Raw genomic sequence first — 17,507 nt, 5'->3', positions numbered from 1 at the left:
CAACAAAAATTAAATTTTAGAAAAAAAAATTTTCAAAATAAAAGATAAAAATAAAAATATAAATTACAAAATATTAAATTTAAAATGGAAATACCAAAATGAACTCACAACTTTTCAAAAATTTTATTTCTGAGCTCTATCTACTGAAAAGGCCTAAAAGCAGTAACATTCTAGCAGCAATAAACACAGCCAGTGCCCAGAGTTATTTCTAAATACTACTTCCACCTAAAAGGAATTAGGCCTCCTTGGAGAAATGGCTGACTTCAGGGTCTAGAGAATGACAGGGGCAAAATAAATGTGGGCCTTCTAAGTAGTGCCAGAAAAAAAGAAAATACTCAAGGACTAATAGAAGTGTATTGAAAGAACAAAGAACCCAGTTTAAAGGGTTTCTGACTAGCTAAATTTGGGATAATTTTAGCACCAAAGAAAATAATGAATGTTAGAACTGACTACATCACCACACTAAATGATCTGAGTTTTGGTGATCCTTAAAAATGAAAAAAGAAAGGGATGCCTAAATGGCTCAGTCGATTAAAACATGTACCTTCAGCTCAGGTCATGATCCCAGGATCCTGGGATAGAGTCCCACATAAGGTTCCTTGCTGGCGGGGGGAGGGTTGGCAAGACTTAGCAAAGCTTCAAGAAACTGTTCCAGATGGGGCACCTGGGTGGTTCAGTCAGTTAAGCATATGACTCTTAGTTTCATCTCAGGTCATGATCTCAGGGTCCTGGGATCAAGCCCCACCAAGAGCTCCGCACTCAGTGAAGAGTCTGCTTTCCCCTCTCACTCCCCCTCTGCTCCTCTACCCACCACCAAATGCATTGTCTCTCTCTCAAGTAAATCTTTTTTAAATAAATAAATAAATGAAATGAAACCTGTTCCAGAGGGGGAAAAAAAGAAAAAACTACCTCATTTCCTAGGACTTCTACAACAACAGACTTAAACCAGACAAGGATGGTGCAAGAAAAGATCAAAACCAAAGTACTAGTGAACATGGATATCAAAATCCCAAATAAAATATTAGCAAACTGAATCCCATAATTTATTATATAAATGACCTAATAGAGTCTATCCAGGCATGCAGGCAAGAACTGCTCATCAGAAAATCTACTAATGTCATATACCATACATATTAATATACTGAAGAGACAAAAACCTATATGGTCAATTAATGAGATGTCCAGAAAGCACTAGATGAGGGGCACCTGGGTGGCTCAGTGGGTTAAAGCCTATGCCTTCGGCTCAGGTCATGATCCCAGGTTCTGGGATCGAGCCCCACATCAGGCTCTCTGCTTGGCAGGGAGCCTGCTTCCCCCTCTCTATGTCTCTGCCTACCCCTCTGCCTACTTGTGATCTCTGTCAAATAAATAAATAAAATCTTAAAAAAAAAAAAAAAAGAAAAAGCATTAGCTGAAACTCAACAGTCACACAGGCTAGGGGAAAACAAAACAAAAACAAAAACTTCCAGCAAACAAGGAATAAACAGGAAGAAATTACTTTAATCTGATTAAAGAGTCTACCATGATCTTTTTTTTTTTTTTAATATTTTATTTATTTGACAGAGATCACAAGTAGGCAGAGAGACAGGCAGAGATAGAGATGGGGAGGCAGGCTCCTCTCTGCTCTCTACAGAGCAGAGAGCCCGATGCGGGGCTCGATCCCAGGACCCTGAGACCATGACCCAAGCCGAAAGCAGAGGCTCAACCCACTGAGCCACCCAGGCGCCCCGAGTCTATCATGATCTTAACATTAAACATCATATTTAATGATGAACCTTCACATGAACTCCTGTTAATCAAACAGTAAGACACAGAATGCTACTGTTACCATTACCATTTGACACCATGCCAGTGTAGTTCTGGTCAATGAAAATGGGACAAAGAGAGAAGGAAAGAAAAGGGATGAAAGACGGAAGGAAGGAAAAGAAAGAAGAGGCATAAGGACTGGAAAGCAAGAGGCAATATACCCGTTTGCATATATATGACCATCTACGTAAAAAATCCAAAAGAACTAGTAGGACAAGTATGAAAATGCAGCAAGCTTTCTGCACACAAGTTTAACATACAAAATTTATGAGAAATAAACCCTCACGTATCCACCCCTATGACCACTTTTGCTTCCTCTATCCTCCCATCCTTTCCTCCCCTCATATTATCTTTGAAGAAAGTCCCAGACAACAAATCATTTTATTCATAAATGTCTGTATGTAATCTCTAAAAAATGAGGACTTTTTTAAAACATAGCTATACCATTTCCAAACCTAAAAGAATTAACGATGCTTTTATATCATTAATCACTGTTCAAATTTCCAACAATCTCATAAATGTCATAAAATCTTTTTTTAGCAGTTGCTTTTAAACTATGATCTCAGTAGGACACCTTGTTCAGTTTAACTACAATCTCAGTAAAGTTCACACACTGAATCTGGTCAACAACAACAAGACTCAACAGCATTACTAAACACCACCAATAACCAAAGAGAAAATGTAATATAAAAAGATCCAGGGAGGGACGCCTGGGTGGCTCAGTTGGTTGGGCAGCTGCCTTCAGCTCAGGTCATAATCCCAGCGTCCTGGGATCGAGTCCCACATTGGGCTCCTTGCTCAGCGGGGAGCCTGTTTCTCCCTCTGCCTCTGCCTGCCATTCTGTCTGCCTGTGCTCGTTCTCTCCCTCTCTCTGATAAATAAATAAAATCTTTAAAAAAAAAAAAAAAAGATCCAGGGATACCTGGTGACTCAGTAGGTTGGGCATCCCACTCTTGGTTTCAGCTCACATCATGATCTCAGGATCGTGGAATCAAGCCCCATATGGGGCCCCACGCTCAGCACAGAGTCTGCTTGAGAGTCTCGTCTCTGTCCTCCTCCCACTCACATATACTCTCTCCTCTCTCTCTCTCTCTCTCTCTCGCTCACTCATTCAAATAAATAAATAAATACAATCTTTAAAAAAAATATCCATTCACAAGGTGCTCCTGGGTAACTTAATCAGTTAGGCATCTATTAATTTCAACTCAGGTCATGATCTCAGAGTTGTGATCACAGGGTCTGAGACTAAGCCCAGGGTAGGGCTCTAAGCTGGGCATGCAGCCTGCTTAAGATTATCTCTTCCTCTCCCTCTATCCCCCTCCCCTACTCACGCATGCATGTGCGCGCTCTGCAATAAAAGAAAAAAGATCCATTCATAGAAGCAACAAACACTAGAAGGTACTTAGGAATAAGTCTAATAGATAAAATGCAAAAGCTTTATGAAGGTTATAAAACATTACTTATGTTTATAAAGGAAAATGTGAATAAATACAAAAACGTAGTATTTTCAGGGCACCTGGGTGCCTCGATCGGTTAAGTAGCCAACTCTTGATCTCCACTCAGGTCATCATTTCAGAGTCCTGGGATCAAGCCCCATGTCAGGCTCCTTGCTCAGCAGGAAATCTGCTTAAGGATTTTCTCTCCCCCTCTTCCTTTGCCCCTCCCCCCTGGTTCACACCCTCTCACACATGCACATTCTCTTTTCCTCTAGAATAAATCATTTAAATAAATAATAAATAAATCATTTTTAAAATAAAATTAAAATTAAAATTCACATTAAAAGTAAAGATCTAGATCTGAAACTAATATAGCACTGAATGTCCATTATACTTCAATTTTTTGAAAAAGTAAGAGAAAAGGTTTAAGAATACAGCAAATAAAGCACACAGGGGCAAAATCTGTCTTAATAGCTATAAAGACTTACTTTAAAGCAATATAAATTCGATGTGTTGCTATTAGCACCAGAGTAAATATAAATTAATAGAACAGAGTAAGGAGTTAAAAACAGAGAGTGTGATGTTATGGCACTTGGTATATAGAAGTGGTACTGCAGATCAGTGGGGAAAGAATGGACTGTCCTACAAACGATGATGAGGCACCTGATTATTTAAAATTAGACCAGGTTCATCCCATACATAAGATCAATTCTAGGTAAATAAAGATCAAAATGTGAAAAGCAAAACTTTAAAACTTTTAGAAGAATTTAGGAGTACTATATGCCACGAAAGATATCAAAAACAAGCTGAAAGGGGGCACCTGGGTGGCTCAGTCAGTTAAGAGTATGCCTTCAGGGGCGCCTGGGTGGCTCAGTGGGTTAAGCCGCTGCCTTCGGCTCAGGTCATGATCTCAGGGTCCTGGGATCGAGTCCCACATCGGGCTCTCTGCTCGGCAGGGAGCCTGCTTCCTTCTCTCTCTCTCTGCCTGCCTCTCAGTGTACTTGTAATTTCTCTCTGTCAAATAAATAAATAAAATCTTAAAAAAAAAAAAAAAAAAAAAAAAAAGAGTATGCCTTCAGCTCAGGTCATGATGGGATCGAGCCCCACACCAGGCTCCTTGCTCAGCAAGAAGCCTGCTTCTCCCTCCCTCTGCCTGCTGCTCCCCCTGCTTGTCCTCTTTATTTCTCTCAAATAAATAAATAATAAAACCTTTTTTTTTAATTAAAAAAAAAAAAGAAACAAAAGAAACAAACAAGCTGAAAAGACAAGTTACAGACTGGAAGATTTCTGCAACACAAACTGACAAAGAATTGGAATCCATAACGTATTAGAAGAACACTAAAAAATCACTGAGAACAGACAATCAAATAGGAAAAAGCCAAGAACAAGTCACAGAACACACATATTAGAAAATGCTCTACCTCACCAGAAGTATGAGCAACAGAGAATAAAACAAAGTTTCATAACCAACAGATTAGCAAGACCAGAAAGTCTTTAAAAAGCAAGGATTGATAAGGACATGGAAAAACAGGAAGTTTAATGCACTACTGTGGGGGTGTAATTTAATAGAAGCATTTTGGAGATAAACTTGGCAATTTCCAGTAAAACTGAAAATGTGTGTATCATATTACTTAACAAATTCACTGGAGTAGGGCTTATCAAACAGCAGTTCATGACCCACTGGATTATAAAATAAAATTAATGAATCTAGACCAGCACTTGTACATATGTTCAGGAAACATACATACAATATAGAGGGAAAACATCAGAATATAAAGCATGTCCAAGGTTAAGAACTGTCTCTAAGTTTTTGCTCCAGTTAAATTATTATGTGTATATGGATGGGTATTACACTGGATTTAAAATATATTTCTTACTATAAATTGCCATAAAAAAGGTTTGAAAGTCACTGCCCAAGAAGTATTCTTGCAAAAGGATACACAAAAAAGTCATTTACAGAGATGTTCACAATAACAGTGTGTTGTTTATTTTTTAAATTTATTACTCTTTTTAGTAATCTTTACACTAACATGGGGCTTGAACTCATGACCCTAAGATCAAGAGTGGCACACTCTTCTGACTGAGCTAACCAAGCACCCCAGCAACATTAAGTTTAAAGCAGAAAAACTGGAGGGGAGCCTGGCTGGCTCAGTAGAGAGCATGGGATTCTTAACCTCCAGGTTATTAGTTCAAACCCTACACTGGGCCTGGAGCTTACTTTAAAAATAAAGTGAAAAACTGGAATCTAAATGTCTATCAGTAGGAGAGTAGATAAATGAAATATGATATATTCCTTTTTTTTAATATGGTATATTCATACAACAGAACTCTATACAGAAGTTAGGAGGAGTATCTTATGTATCAGTATGCATGAATCACACAAACACAAGCTAAAGGAACAAACAATGTAATAAAACATCTTCATTTTTAAACGAAGTGATTTTAAATAAAGTGATTCTAACTATTACTTATGAATACATATATATAGTTAAAATGTAAAAACATGGACAGAAAGGATACAACCAACTTCGGGATGCTGGTTGCCTCTTTGGAACACAGAAGGGGAACTGAATCGGTAAGGTATAAAAGACACTTGGATTAAATCAGAAATGTTTTATAGCCTTAATTCTTTAACATAAATATAATAAAACAAAAATGTCATTTATTCTGAGTGGCATTAATTTATTAATAAATCTTATTATTAAATTTTACATACTAATTTATTAATATTCACTAATATTTATTCTGAGAGATAACTATACAGATTATTTTATGGCTAGCTGTACTTCTTTACTTTTTCTAAATTTTAATTTTTTTCCACATTTGAAAAGAATTCTTCCCTTGATTAAGCTGCCTTAAAAAGAGCTGAGAGAAAACAAAAAAGGGAAATAATCACAGATAATACAAACAGCCTAAAACAACAAGGTATTTAAAAGGTCTACAATTCATTTATCAAATCTATCCCCAAAAGGCAGCAGAGACATTTCCTGCCCCAACCAACATTTCCCTGCTTCTCTTTTCCCCTCTCTTCTCTTCCTACGCCCCAGGAACTGGTCAGTCTATTTTGAGGAAACTCCCCAAAAGGACTACACTCAGAAATGCTTGAATTCTGAAACCCCCACCTTTACCTTAAACATTAACAAATGACCACAATTGTAGGACATTCTCAACAACCATCATTTTACAGTTGGTAAGGAAGGCCTTTCTCCACATATTCTACTACCTGATTCTCAGAAAAACTCTGAGGTTGATATTACTACTATCCACACATTTACGGATGAAGCTGAACCTCAAAGTGGGAATTACCACCCAGAGGTTACAAGTCAATGACAAGTCAGAGGATTACAAGCCCTCGGCCTCTACATTTAATCACCATACAGAATGATGACTAAATTTCAACCACAACACACACCCAGAAAACAGAAGGAGTTGTTCACAACACACAAACTATTCCAATCTAACCCCTTCCCTTCATGCTTCTATCCCTGATCTACCCTCTCTTCTTCCAGACAGGGAGCCAAGAGCAAGAAAGCTGCCACTTTTAACTCTTCCCTGCCTTGTAGCCATCCATGCTTCTTTTTCCCATCACTCCTTCTCGGAACAGGCAGAAAGGGGAAACGAGTATTAACAAGTAGACACGGAATGGTCTCCATGACAGACGGATCCCAGCACCAAAAAGAAAGGACATTTCCATGTCTCTAGGCTTATGTCTCCTACCTTCCAAGAGTCAGGGAGCAGGAAAACACTACAGAAAAGCACAGGCTACCCCTCTTTATCAATGCTAGCAAAAATCCTTTACTGAAGGAATTAACAGAAAAATACAAAAGTACCAGTTTTTTAATCGGTCCCGGGCTTCCAACTGGGCTCCCACTTCAAAGCTGATTCCTCGTCTGTTAGGTGGATGCTTTGTCATTTTCAGTCATCAGCGGGGCTGCCTTTATTCTCCTGAAAAAGCCAATTAAATATTTATGAAACTTAGGCAAAGTCTGCCCAGAGTGTAGCATCAGTCACTACACATAAAAGACAAACAGGAATTATTCAAAACAAAAAGCTCCAGAAACCCTGCCAGTGGCTATTTCCAAGCCTGCTCTCATCCTAACACAGGTGTGCCCTCCACTGTCTGTCTCCTCCTTCTCTATTATGTGGTGTCCTGTAGTTCCAGAAATCCTGAGGAGACCTGCACTCAACAATGCTGACCAAGGACTCATTTAAAGGGGAACACCTCAGAACTCCAAAAAAACCCAACTGCTTTTCCAGGTTAAATACAATCATTTGCTAATGCATTCAACAAGTATCTGCTGAGAGACTAGAAAAAAACGGTCAAGACCAAAAAAGACACAGTTTCCTGTCCTCATGAAGACTCCAGTCCACTGAAGGAAGACAAAACTGTAGACAGTAAACAGAAGAATAACTACAAGTTGCAACTCCTATGAATTTTAATATAAAAGAAGTAAATAAAAGCTGAGATACTGATTTCTGGCCCTATTTGGAAGGCTAGACAAGGAGGAACTATACTTTCTTTGTTCTATGTATATTTCCTGCCTCTTCTTGAGTTCATTCTGACAATTTATATTTTCCTAAGTAATTCTTTATCAATTCTTTGGATCCTGGGACTGGTGGTCATTTTCTATATGAATAAAATTTATCTTTAGGTACCAGAGGTGGTTCTAATAGAAATGTAGCACTCTGAGCTCTTGGAGCACTTAAGCAGGCCACATTCTCAGAGCAGGCAACCTCAAACTGCATTTTCCACTGCTAAACTTTGGGTCTCAAAAGTTTATACTGCCCAAGCAACATCAGAGCACTACCGAGACAACATCTGCCTCACACCAGAAACAATCTTTGTAATGGACTGACAGGCGCCCCTACATTTTAGAAAGAATTTGTTTGCAGTACATTACATGAAAAGGCAGGATTCTAAATTACATCACTTTGAGCTCACATTAAAACTCATGTATGGGGGCGCCTGGGTGGCTCAGTCAGTTAGGCGTCTGCCTTGGGCTCAGGTCATGATCCCAGGGTCCTGGGACTGAGCCCCATGTCAGGTTCCCTGCTCAGCAGGAGGTCTGCTTCCCCCTCTGCCTGCCGCTCCCCCTGCTTGTGTGCTTTGTCAAATGAATAAAATCTTTAATAAATAAGTAAATACATACATATATACATCTCATGTATGTTTGGAACACCTGAGTAGCTCAGCCAATTAAGCATTCAGCTCTTGGTTTCAGCTCAGGTCATGATCACAGGGTGCTGGGATCAAGTCCCATGTTGGGCTCCCCCTCTCTATGCCCCTCTCCCTGCTTGTGCACATACTATCTATCTAAAATAAATTAAATAAATCTTTAAAACTCATGTGTGTTTAGGTGCACCTGGGTGACTCAGTCAGTTAAGCACCAGACTCTTGATTTTGGCTGAGGTCATAACTTCAGGGTCATGAGATCCAGCCCCACATCAGGCTCAGCACTGGTGGAGCCCACTTAAGATTCTCTGTCCCTCTGCCCCTCCCCCCTCTCAGCACTCTTTCTCTTTCTCCCTCTCTCGCTCTTTCAAATAAGTAAAATATTTTTTAAAAAGGCTGGTAGGTGGGGGGCCTGGGTGCCTCAGTTGGTTAAGCCACTGCCTCCGGCTCAGGTAATGATCTCAGGGTCCTGGGATCGAGCCCCGCATTGGGCTCTGTGCTCAGCAGGGAGCCTGCTTCCTCCTCTCTCTCTGCCTGCCTCTCTGCCTGCTTGTCATCTCTCTCTGTCAAATAAATAAATAAAATCTTAAATTTAAAAAAAAAAGGCTGGTAGGAAAAAACAGGTTGTAGGTGATTGTTCTTTTCCTTTATTAATTTTTTTAAGTGATCTCTACATTCAACATGGGACTTGAAATCACAAACCTGAGATCAAGAGTCACATGCTCTACCAACTGAGTCAGCCAGGTACCCCTGTACTTTTCCTTTTAAACAGTTTCACAGGGACACCTGGGTGGCTCAGTTAGTTAAGTGTCCGCTTTCAGCTCAGGTCATGATCCCAGGGTCCTGGGACCAAGTCCCATGTCAGGCTCTTTGCTCAGCAGGGAGCCTGCTTCTCCCTCTGCCTGCTGCTCCCCCTGCTTGTGCTCTCTCTCCCTCTCAAATAAATAAAATCTTTTTAAAAATAAATAAATAAATAAAGTTTCATAAATTTGAAGATTTTCACAATGGAAATTTTCTATAAGAAGAAAAAAAGAACCATGTAATTTGAAAGCTGAGCTACCCATTACACAACCAATTTGGAAGGGCTGATCCCAGGGAACACACACTTCAAATGAAGGCAGGAATGGTTGACAGTCGAATACTAAGGAACTGAAACATTCTAAGAAACTGGAAAGCTATTATGTTAAGAGTGTTTCCAGTATAAGGACCCTAGGAATGGGAGAGTCAGAGGTCTAGCTGACTTTACCCTTTACACTCTCAAGGAAAATGAGGTATCTGGGACGCCTGGGTGGCTCAGTTGGTTGGGCAGCTCAGGTCATGATCCCAGCGTCCTGGGATGGAGTCCCACATCGGGCTCCTTGCTCAGCGGGGAGCCTGCTTCTCCCTCTGCCTCTGCCTGCCACTCTGTCTGCCTGTGCTCGCTCTCTCCCCCTCTCTCTCTGATAAATAAATTTAAAAAAATCTTTAAAAAAAAAAAAGAAAGAAAGAAAATGAGGTATCAAATCTGATAAGTAAATCCAATCAGTCTAAGTTTTCATTTTGGGCATGGTAGCTCAGTCATTAAGTATCTGCCTTCAACTTAGGTCATGATCCCAGCAACATGGGATCAAGCCCCCCTGCTCAGCAGGGAGCCTGCTTCTCCCTCTCCAGGTCCCCTAGCTTGTGTTCCCTCTCTCATTCAGTAAAATAAATAAATAATCTTTTTTTAAAAGTTTTAATTTTGGCTTGACTGACAAATACCACCTCAAATTATCTATCTTTTTATCTCTGACTTCATGCATAAGTAATATACAGATTTATAGTTTGGCCTCCTAGATTATATGAAAAAGTAATGCCAGAGCTGCCTAGCTGGCACAGTCAGTAGAGCATACAACTCTTGATCTTGGGATTGTAAATTCCAGCCCCAAACTGGGTATAGAGATTACTTAAAAATTTAAAAATCAAAAAAAAAAAAAAAAAAAGTGATGCCAAACAAGAAGAAAGGCAGAGTGGCAATGAACACTCACTAAGCTCCCACTATTTGTCAGACTTTATGCAGGGAAACAGCTCACTTTTATAGAGACTATGTATATAATGTAATAGGACTAAATGCTTGGCCTTGAATCCCCAGATCCACCCCATACTAGCTGAATGAATTTGGGTAAATTACTTAACACCTCTGAATTTGTCTCCTCTCCTTAAAAGGGGTTAAAGTGGTGATAACAATGGGTGTGAGGATTAAATGAGATAATCCATTTAAGGAGCAAAGGACTGGTGCAAAGTAAGGAGTATAAAGGAGTTATTAGCTGCTAATAATTCTATTATCACAAATGAGGAAATTATGCTTAAAGTAATTTGGCTAGGGTTCAGGTGCTAAGTGACAAGCCCCAGAACAAAAGCTCAGGTCTGCTTGATTTCTAAATTAATTCCTTCACCACACGAATTCTCCCCATGTACTCTAGTAGACCTTCCATTAAAATATGGGAGTGTGGAAGGCAGTAATTGAATGAAGATGAGCAGATCATTCCCAAGAGCTCAAAGGAAAGAAAGAAACAATTCCTCTTAAGACTGAATTGTCAGAAGGTTTTCCTTACCATGAACTAAACTAAAGCCTGTTTCATTCTAACTCTGACCCACTTGTTTTAAGTTTCACTTTGGTATTGATGAGGGAGCAGAAGACTAGCTGAAGACAAAGAATAAGCTAACACCCTGCAACCTCTCCCCTCACCCCCACTCCTGGGTGGAGTTAAGTCTACCACTCTTCCAGGAAGCTCCCAGCTATCTTAATGTTAACGGGAAGGAAAAACCACCATAGCTTGAAATTAGCAAGGCCTCCGGAGCATAGGAAAGTCATCTTGGACATCTTCCTTTTTCCTTGCCTCCCCCAACTCCAAGTATATAATCAGCCACCCCTTACAACCCTAGTGCAGCAGCTCTTCCTGCCCATGGATCCTGTCCCCATTCTTTTTAAAAAAACACCATTTTGCATCAAGGACATCTCAAGAATCTTTCTTGGCCATGACTCCAGACCTCAACCCAGCAAACCTCTCACCTAAATTCCTACACTACATCCATACCACAACAAATAAGAAGAAGGATTAATCTGACTTTTGTGTCCCATTCCCAAACCTTCCCTCTTCTCCTCTGGGGTGGCAGCATTTGTTTTTTTATTTCACATTAAATCATTCAACAATTCCTTAGTAAGTACTATCGGTATTGCATTGTGCTGAAATTTAGGAATAAGAAATCCAATTTAGTCCCTGCTCCAGTCCACCCAGAAAGACACACACAAACACTGGAAAGAGATGAACAAACTCTAACAAGGGGCAAGGGGGATGACACCCAATAAATTATCTAAAAGTCTCAATTTAATTTTGTTGTTAAATTTTTAAGCAAGCTTGGGCACCTGGGTGGCTCAGTGGGTTAAGCCGCTGCCTTCAGCTCAGGTCATGATCTCAGGGTCCTGGGATCGAGTCCCGCATCGGGCTCTCTGCTCAGCAGGGAGCCTGCTTCCTCCTCTCTCTCTCTGCCTGCCTCTCTGCCTACTTGTGATCTCTCTCTGTCAAATAAATAAATAAAATCTTAAAAAAAAAAAAAATTTTAAGCAAGCTCTACACCCAACAGAAGGCTTGAAATCACAACCCTGAGATCGTTAAGTTATATGCTCTATGGACTTAGGCAGCCAGGCACCACAAAGTCTCAAGTTAATGTGACAACAACACTAACAAATAAAAAAGAGTTCAAGACAGATGCAGGAACTAAAAAAAAAAAAAGTTACCTAAGAAGTACCTTTTTTTTTTAACTTCTCACATTTAGGTTTTGTTTTTTTTTTTTTTTTAAGACTTTATTTATTTATTTGACAGAGATCACAAGTAGGCAGAGAGGCAGGCAGAGAGAGAAGAAGGAAGCAGGCTCCATACTGAGCAGAGAGCCCCATGTGGGGCTCGATCCCAGGACCTGAGCCTGAGCCACCCAGGCACCCCACTGAGCCACCCAGATGCCCCACATTTAGTTTTAAACACAGATTGTTCTTAAGATGCAAAAGGACCAAGATTCTATAGCTTTCAACTTATCCATTCTTCAGGGCCTTAGCTTATTCTTCCAAAAATCTCCAGCTTCCAGAATTAGGAGTTAAAGGGAATATGTTCAATAAGGACATGGAGGAAAACTAACAGAAAAAAATCTTATGCAATCTGTATTTATATAGGATTCCATTTTAAAGACCTTGACAGACCTTTAAATTGCTCCTTTACACTTAAATTTCCCTCTAATGGGAATCCAGTGCCACAAAGGACACATAAAGCCTTATTTCCTTAAATACAGTACTCATAGTCAACATTCCTGTTATCAATAATAATGAAAGCTTTAGTGTATGCTGTGTAATACTGTTTAAAAGGCACTTTCAGAAACGGGAAATAGCTACAACGCATATGACAAGAAGCTAACTTCCTATATTAACAAAAAGTACATACACACCAAGAACAAAAAAGACAACTTACTTAAAAGTGGGAAAAGTATAAGAAATAATAAATTATTGGGGAGCAGTAGATAAAATGAAGGTGTAATAGCATATTATATTCCATCTATATAAAGTCACCCTAAATTAAAGAAAATATAAATCAAAATAACAATTTTTCAGTTCTAAGGCAAAAAATTTGAAGGGGGGATAACCAGCGTTTACAAGGATGAGAAGAAAAAAGCATCCTTATGCATAGCTGGTAGAAGCATTAATTGGAAAAGCTTTTCTAGAGGCAACTTGGCACTATCTACAAAAATACACATGGGGTCCTGGCTGGCTCAGTTGGAAGAGCATGTGACTCTTGATCCCAGGGTCATGAGTTCAATCCCCATGTTTGGAATAGAAACTGCTTAAACAAAAAATACACCTATCTGCAACCCAGCAGTCCCACTGCCAGTAACCTACCCTACAGATACATTCCCCAAAGTCTGTCAAATTACCTGTAACATGATCAATATAGTTCTGCAATTTCTGCAGCTAATATGTCCATCATAAGAGGCCTTGTTAAATGAATTATGGTTCATCTATACAACAGAATGTGGTACAGCCATTAAAAGGAATAATGGTAAAATTTTAATTTTGGATTACTTCTTTATTATTCTTTATTACTTCTTTGTATTTTTAAAAAATATTATTTATATATACAAAAGTCCTTGGGGTGCCTGGGTGGTTCAGTGGGTTAAGCGGCTGCCTTCGGCTCGGGTCATGATCTCAGGGTCCTGGGATCGAGGCCCGCATCGGGCTCTCTGCTCAGCGAGGAGCCTGCTTCCCTCTCTCTCTCTCTGCCTGCCTCTCTGTCTACTTGTGATCTCTCTCTGTCAAATAAATAAATAAAATCTTTTTTTAAAAATTTAAAAAATAAATAAATATACAAAAGTCCTTTCATTCATACACTGTCTTATCAGATCTTCATAACTGCCAAGTGATCTAGTGAGAACTATATATGATGTTCCTATGGCACAGAAAGAAAACTGAGGTGCAAAGAAGCTAGCAACTTCAGAGGTCCTCCGAAGCAGGAGACATCCCTGGATGCCTGGGTGGCAGAGTCAGTTAATTGCCTGCCTTTGGTTCAGGTCATATAATCCCAAGGTCCAGGAATGTAGTCCCGCCTTGGGCTCCTTGCTCAGGAGGAAGCCTGCTTTTCCTTCTGCTTGCCGGTCCCCCTTCTTGGGCTCACGTGCGCACGCTCTCTCTGTGACTTTCTCTCTCTCTCTCTCTCTCTCTCTCTGACAAATAAATAAATAAATAATCTTAAAAAAAGAAAAAAAATCAGGAAAGATCCCTCTTATAACAGGATTCTCCCAGAGATACACAAAACCCCTTCTCAAAAGGCCCTTCTTCTCTCCCCTACCAAAGCTGTTACTATGCTTATTATATTCATGCCTTTAGATATAAACATAATTTGAATATAAGCAGGAAGATTAAATAATTGGATGCTTTTCAAATGTTGTGTCAGAATTCTCACACCATTATATAACAAGCAGAAATATTTAATTTTTTTAGAAAGGACAAAACCTAAGATGGGCCCAACTGTAAGGAAACTGAACATTTCAACCACTGCCTAGGGCCCTGACCATGGCCCTCTTTTTTTATTACTTCAATCTGCAAGCAAGGAACAAGCTATAAAACTGCTTATACACTTGAACTCAGTAACTTCAACATGAAGATTACTAACCCAGGATAAAAATAAGTCATTTGTTAAAATAAAAAAAAATAAAAAAAATAAAAAACCCACAATAGCTCTTTAGATAAAACTCTGGAGAAACTAGACATAGTTCATAGTTCATATGTTTAAAAACAAGAAAGTAAGGATGCCTGGATGGCTCAGTTGGTTAGATGACTGCCTTCGGGTCAGGTTATGATCTCAGAGTCCTGAGATTGAGTCTCGAATCGGGCTCCCTACTTAGCAGGGAGCTTGCTTCTTCCTCTTCCACTCTCCCTGCTTGACCTCTTTCTCTCTCTCTGTCAAATAAATAAATAAAATCTTTAAAAAAAAAAAAAGAGAGAGAGAGATAGAGAGAATATTGGGGCACCTAGGGGCTCAGTTGGTTAAGCCTCTGACTTGGTTTGGGCTCAGGTCATGATCTCAGGGTCATGAAATCAAGTCTCCTTGGCATTTTCCTCCCTCTCTCTCCCTACCCCCCCCCACTTCTGCTCTCTCTCAAACAAAAAACAAACAAAATCCAAGAGAATATTTAAATAAAACCTAATGTAGTGGGTTCCCTAAGCTCCATTAGGGAAAGGAATGACGATGCTCAAAAGATGCATAATAAATGAAGGAAAAAATAAAATGGCAAGGATGTGAACTAACTTTACAAAAGAACAGATAGAAAATATCCTTGAGCACACTAATAATACCTACGTAAAAAACATTTATAATGATAATTATAATAGCTAACTCTACACATATTAAGTCATGTAATCCTTATAGCAACTACAGAAGTAGCTATCATTATTAATTCTCACTGTAAAAATGAGGAACAGAGGAACAAAGGAATGCTAGGGATATCCTAGAACACCCATATATTAAGAGGCTGTGTCATGATTGAGCCATAAGCCTTATGGTTCCAGATTCTCAACCACTACCACATATTTGTTTATGAGCTACATCTTCGGTTTCTGTTTCTTAACTTATCAAATGAGAATTAATAATGGCACCTATTGGGGGCGACTGGGGGTGGCTCAGTGGGTTAAAGCCTCTGCTTTCAGCTCAGGTCATGGTCCCCGGGTCCTGGGATCAAGCCCCGCATAGGCCTCTCTGCTCAGTGGGGAGCCTGCTTCCTCCTCTCTCTCTCTCTCTGCCTGCCTGCCTCTCTGCCTACTTGTGATCTCTGCCTGTCAAGTAAGTAAATAAAATCTTTAAAAAATAATGAATGAATGAATAAATAAATAAATAAATAATGGCACCTATGCTGGATGCTTTAAGGATTAGGTGAGAAAGATGTGCAAAGTCCCTATTTGTAGGAACACAAAGTAGGTACTCAAAAAAATGGCAGCAGCATTTCCCTAATTCATAATACACTTACAGTTTATGTTGTCCTGACAAGGACTCTGGGTTTTATTTTGGGAGAGGTGAAAGAGTACTGTAGCCATGGTAACTGGAGGTCCTGCCCTCAGCAACCCCATTGTGTTCAAGGAGAAGGAACTGAGGGCTCAAAGTAATAAACAATTAAAGTGATAGATGGGTATAGAACAAGATCTTTTAACGAGTCAGCTGAGACAGAATCAGGAGAAAATAAACCCAGGGACACTCAAGCGAAGAATGTCAATCACCAGAAACTATGGCACAAGCTTTGTGACAACCTAACAGTGCTTACCACCAGGCTTGCGTTCAACCTCCATTTAATGGTGGTAGTGCCTCTGAAACTTAATGTAACCGCTTTTCAATGGAGGGACACTTCAAGCAAAACACCAGCTTCGATCTTTATGTCTCCTTCATTCGATAATTTTTTTTTTTTAAGATTTCATTTATTTGAGCAGGGCTGGGGGTGGGGAGAGAAACAGAAGGAGAGGGGAAAAGCAGATTCCATGCTGAGTGCAGAGCCGGACACAGGGCTCCATCCTATCACCCTGAGATCACAACCTGAGCCAACCCACCTACCCACCCAGGTGTCCCTCAGAAAGTATTTCTTGAAAGCGATATGCCGAGTGCTGAGAGAGATACTGAGAGGACATGGACTACCACAACCCTGTTCTCCAGCAAGGAAGGCAGGCAATAAACAAAATACAAAGAAGATAAGCTCTGGCAGGATAAGCACCCTGAGGGAAAACCCAACAAAATAATGTGAACCAGTGACTTAGGAGGACCACTTTAGATAAGGTTGTTACAAAAGGACTCTCCTGAGCTGAGATCTGACAGAGATCTAAATGACCAGGAGACAACCATATAAGTTAAGATCTAGGGGAAAAATTCTAGGCAAAGGCAAAGTCAGGCAAGATGCCTCAGGTGAGAATGAAGTTCCCTCTCCCTCACAGCCCGGTGCAGAGGAGGTAGTGACTTGCCTGCCACCCACAGTGTGGTCCCATAAAAGCATAAACAGTAACAGCAGGTCCAGTGACACCTTACTCTCACAGGAAGAAGTTTCCAAGGGGACTCTCTGCCAAAGTTCTGTCTTAGAGGACGGTCAGAAATGCTTAGGGATGGGAGCATAGTCGGGTTTTAGACTCAGATTCTCACCAATCCTGGCTCCACTAATTGTCTGGCAGAGTTAAGATGAGAAAAATCACTGAGCCTCTCTCTGTCCATCAACCCCTACCTCCTGGGGTTGTTATGAGGAATAAGTAAGCTAATAGATGCCCAATACTCAGCACAATAAAGACCAAATATTCAGTACTGAAGATAAAATGGTTGTGTAACAGTAGTAGTAGCAGCAGAAAGGACATCAGACACAAAGGACTACATTCTAGTCAATATTATCATGAAATATTAACAGATAGTATCAATATACTAAAAAACATAAGAAACATGTCTCTAGTTCCAGGGAGATGAAAAATTGGTTCAAGTGGGAGCAAGGGCCTCTCCACCAATACCCTGGTTTCCTCAAGGACACATAAGGAAGACTGGATCTCACGCAAAGACCAGTTCCATTTCTCA

At 40.0% G+C, this 17,507-nt stretch overlaps 1 protein-coding gene across 8 annotated transcripts in view; it reads right to left on the bottom strand.

Moving 5' to 3' along the window:
• Positions 1–17,507, bottom strand: part of PHF20 (PHD finger protein 20) — a 148,686-nt gene that overhangs the window by 117,927 nt on the left and 13,252 nt on the right. For 2 of the 8 annotated variants that reach the window (XM_045084140.1, XM_045084141.1), the window contains exons 2-3: positions 7,073–7,187; positions 5,763–5,809 (exon numbers count right to left, since the gene is read on the bottom strand). The exons of 2 other annotated variants lie outside the window; for them this stretch is intronic. In XM_045084140.1, the coding sequence (XP_044940075.1) occupies positions 5,763–5,809; positions 7,073–7,155 (130 nt within the window). In that variant the 5' untranslated portion in view covers positions 7,156–7,187. Of the gene's footprint in view, positions 1–5,762; positions 5,810–7,072; positions 7,191–17,507 lie in introns of those variants that run through there. 4 more of the 8 variants (XM_045084143.1, XM_045084144.1, XM_004746515.3 and 1 more) reach the window with 3 other exon arrangements.

This window comes from Mustela putorius, unplaced genomic scaffold (assembly GCF_011764305.1).
Source record: "Mustela putorius furo isolate JIRA1106 unplaced genomic scaffold, ASM1176430v1.1 tig00000743_pilon_pilon_pilon, whole genome shotgun sequence".
NCBI lineage: Eukaryota > Metazoa > Chordata > Mammalia > Carnivora > Mustelidae > Mustela > Mustela putorius.
This window is presented reverse-complemented; position numbering and strand designations above follow the sequence as displayed.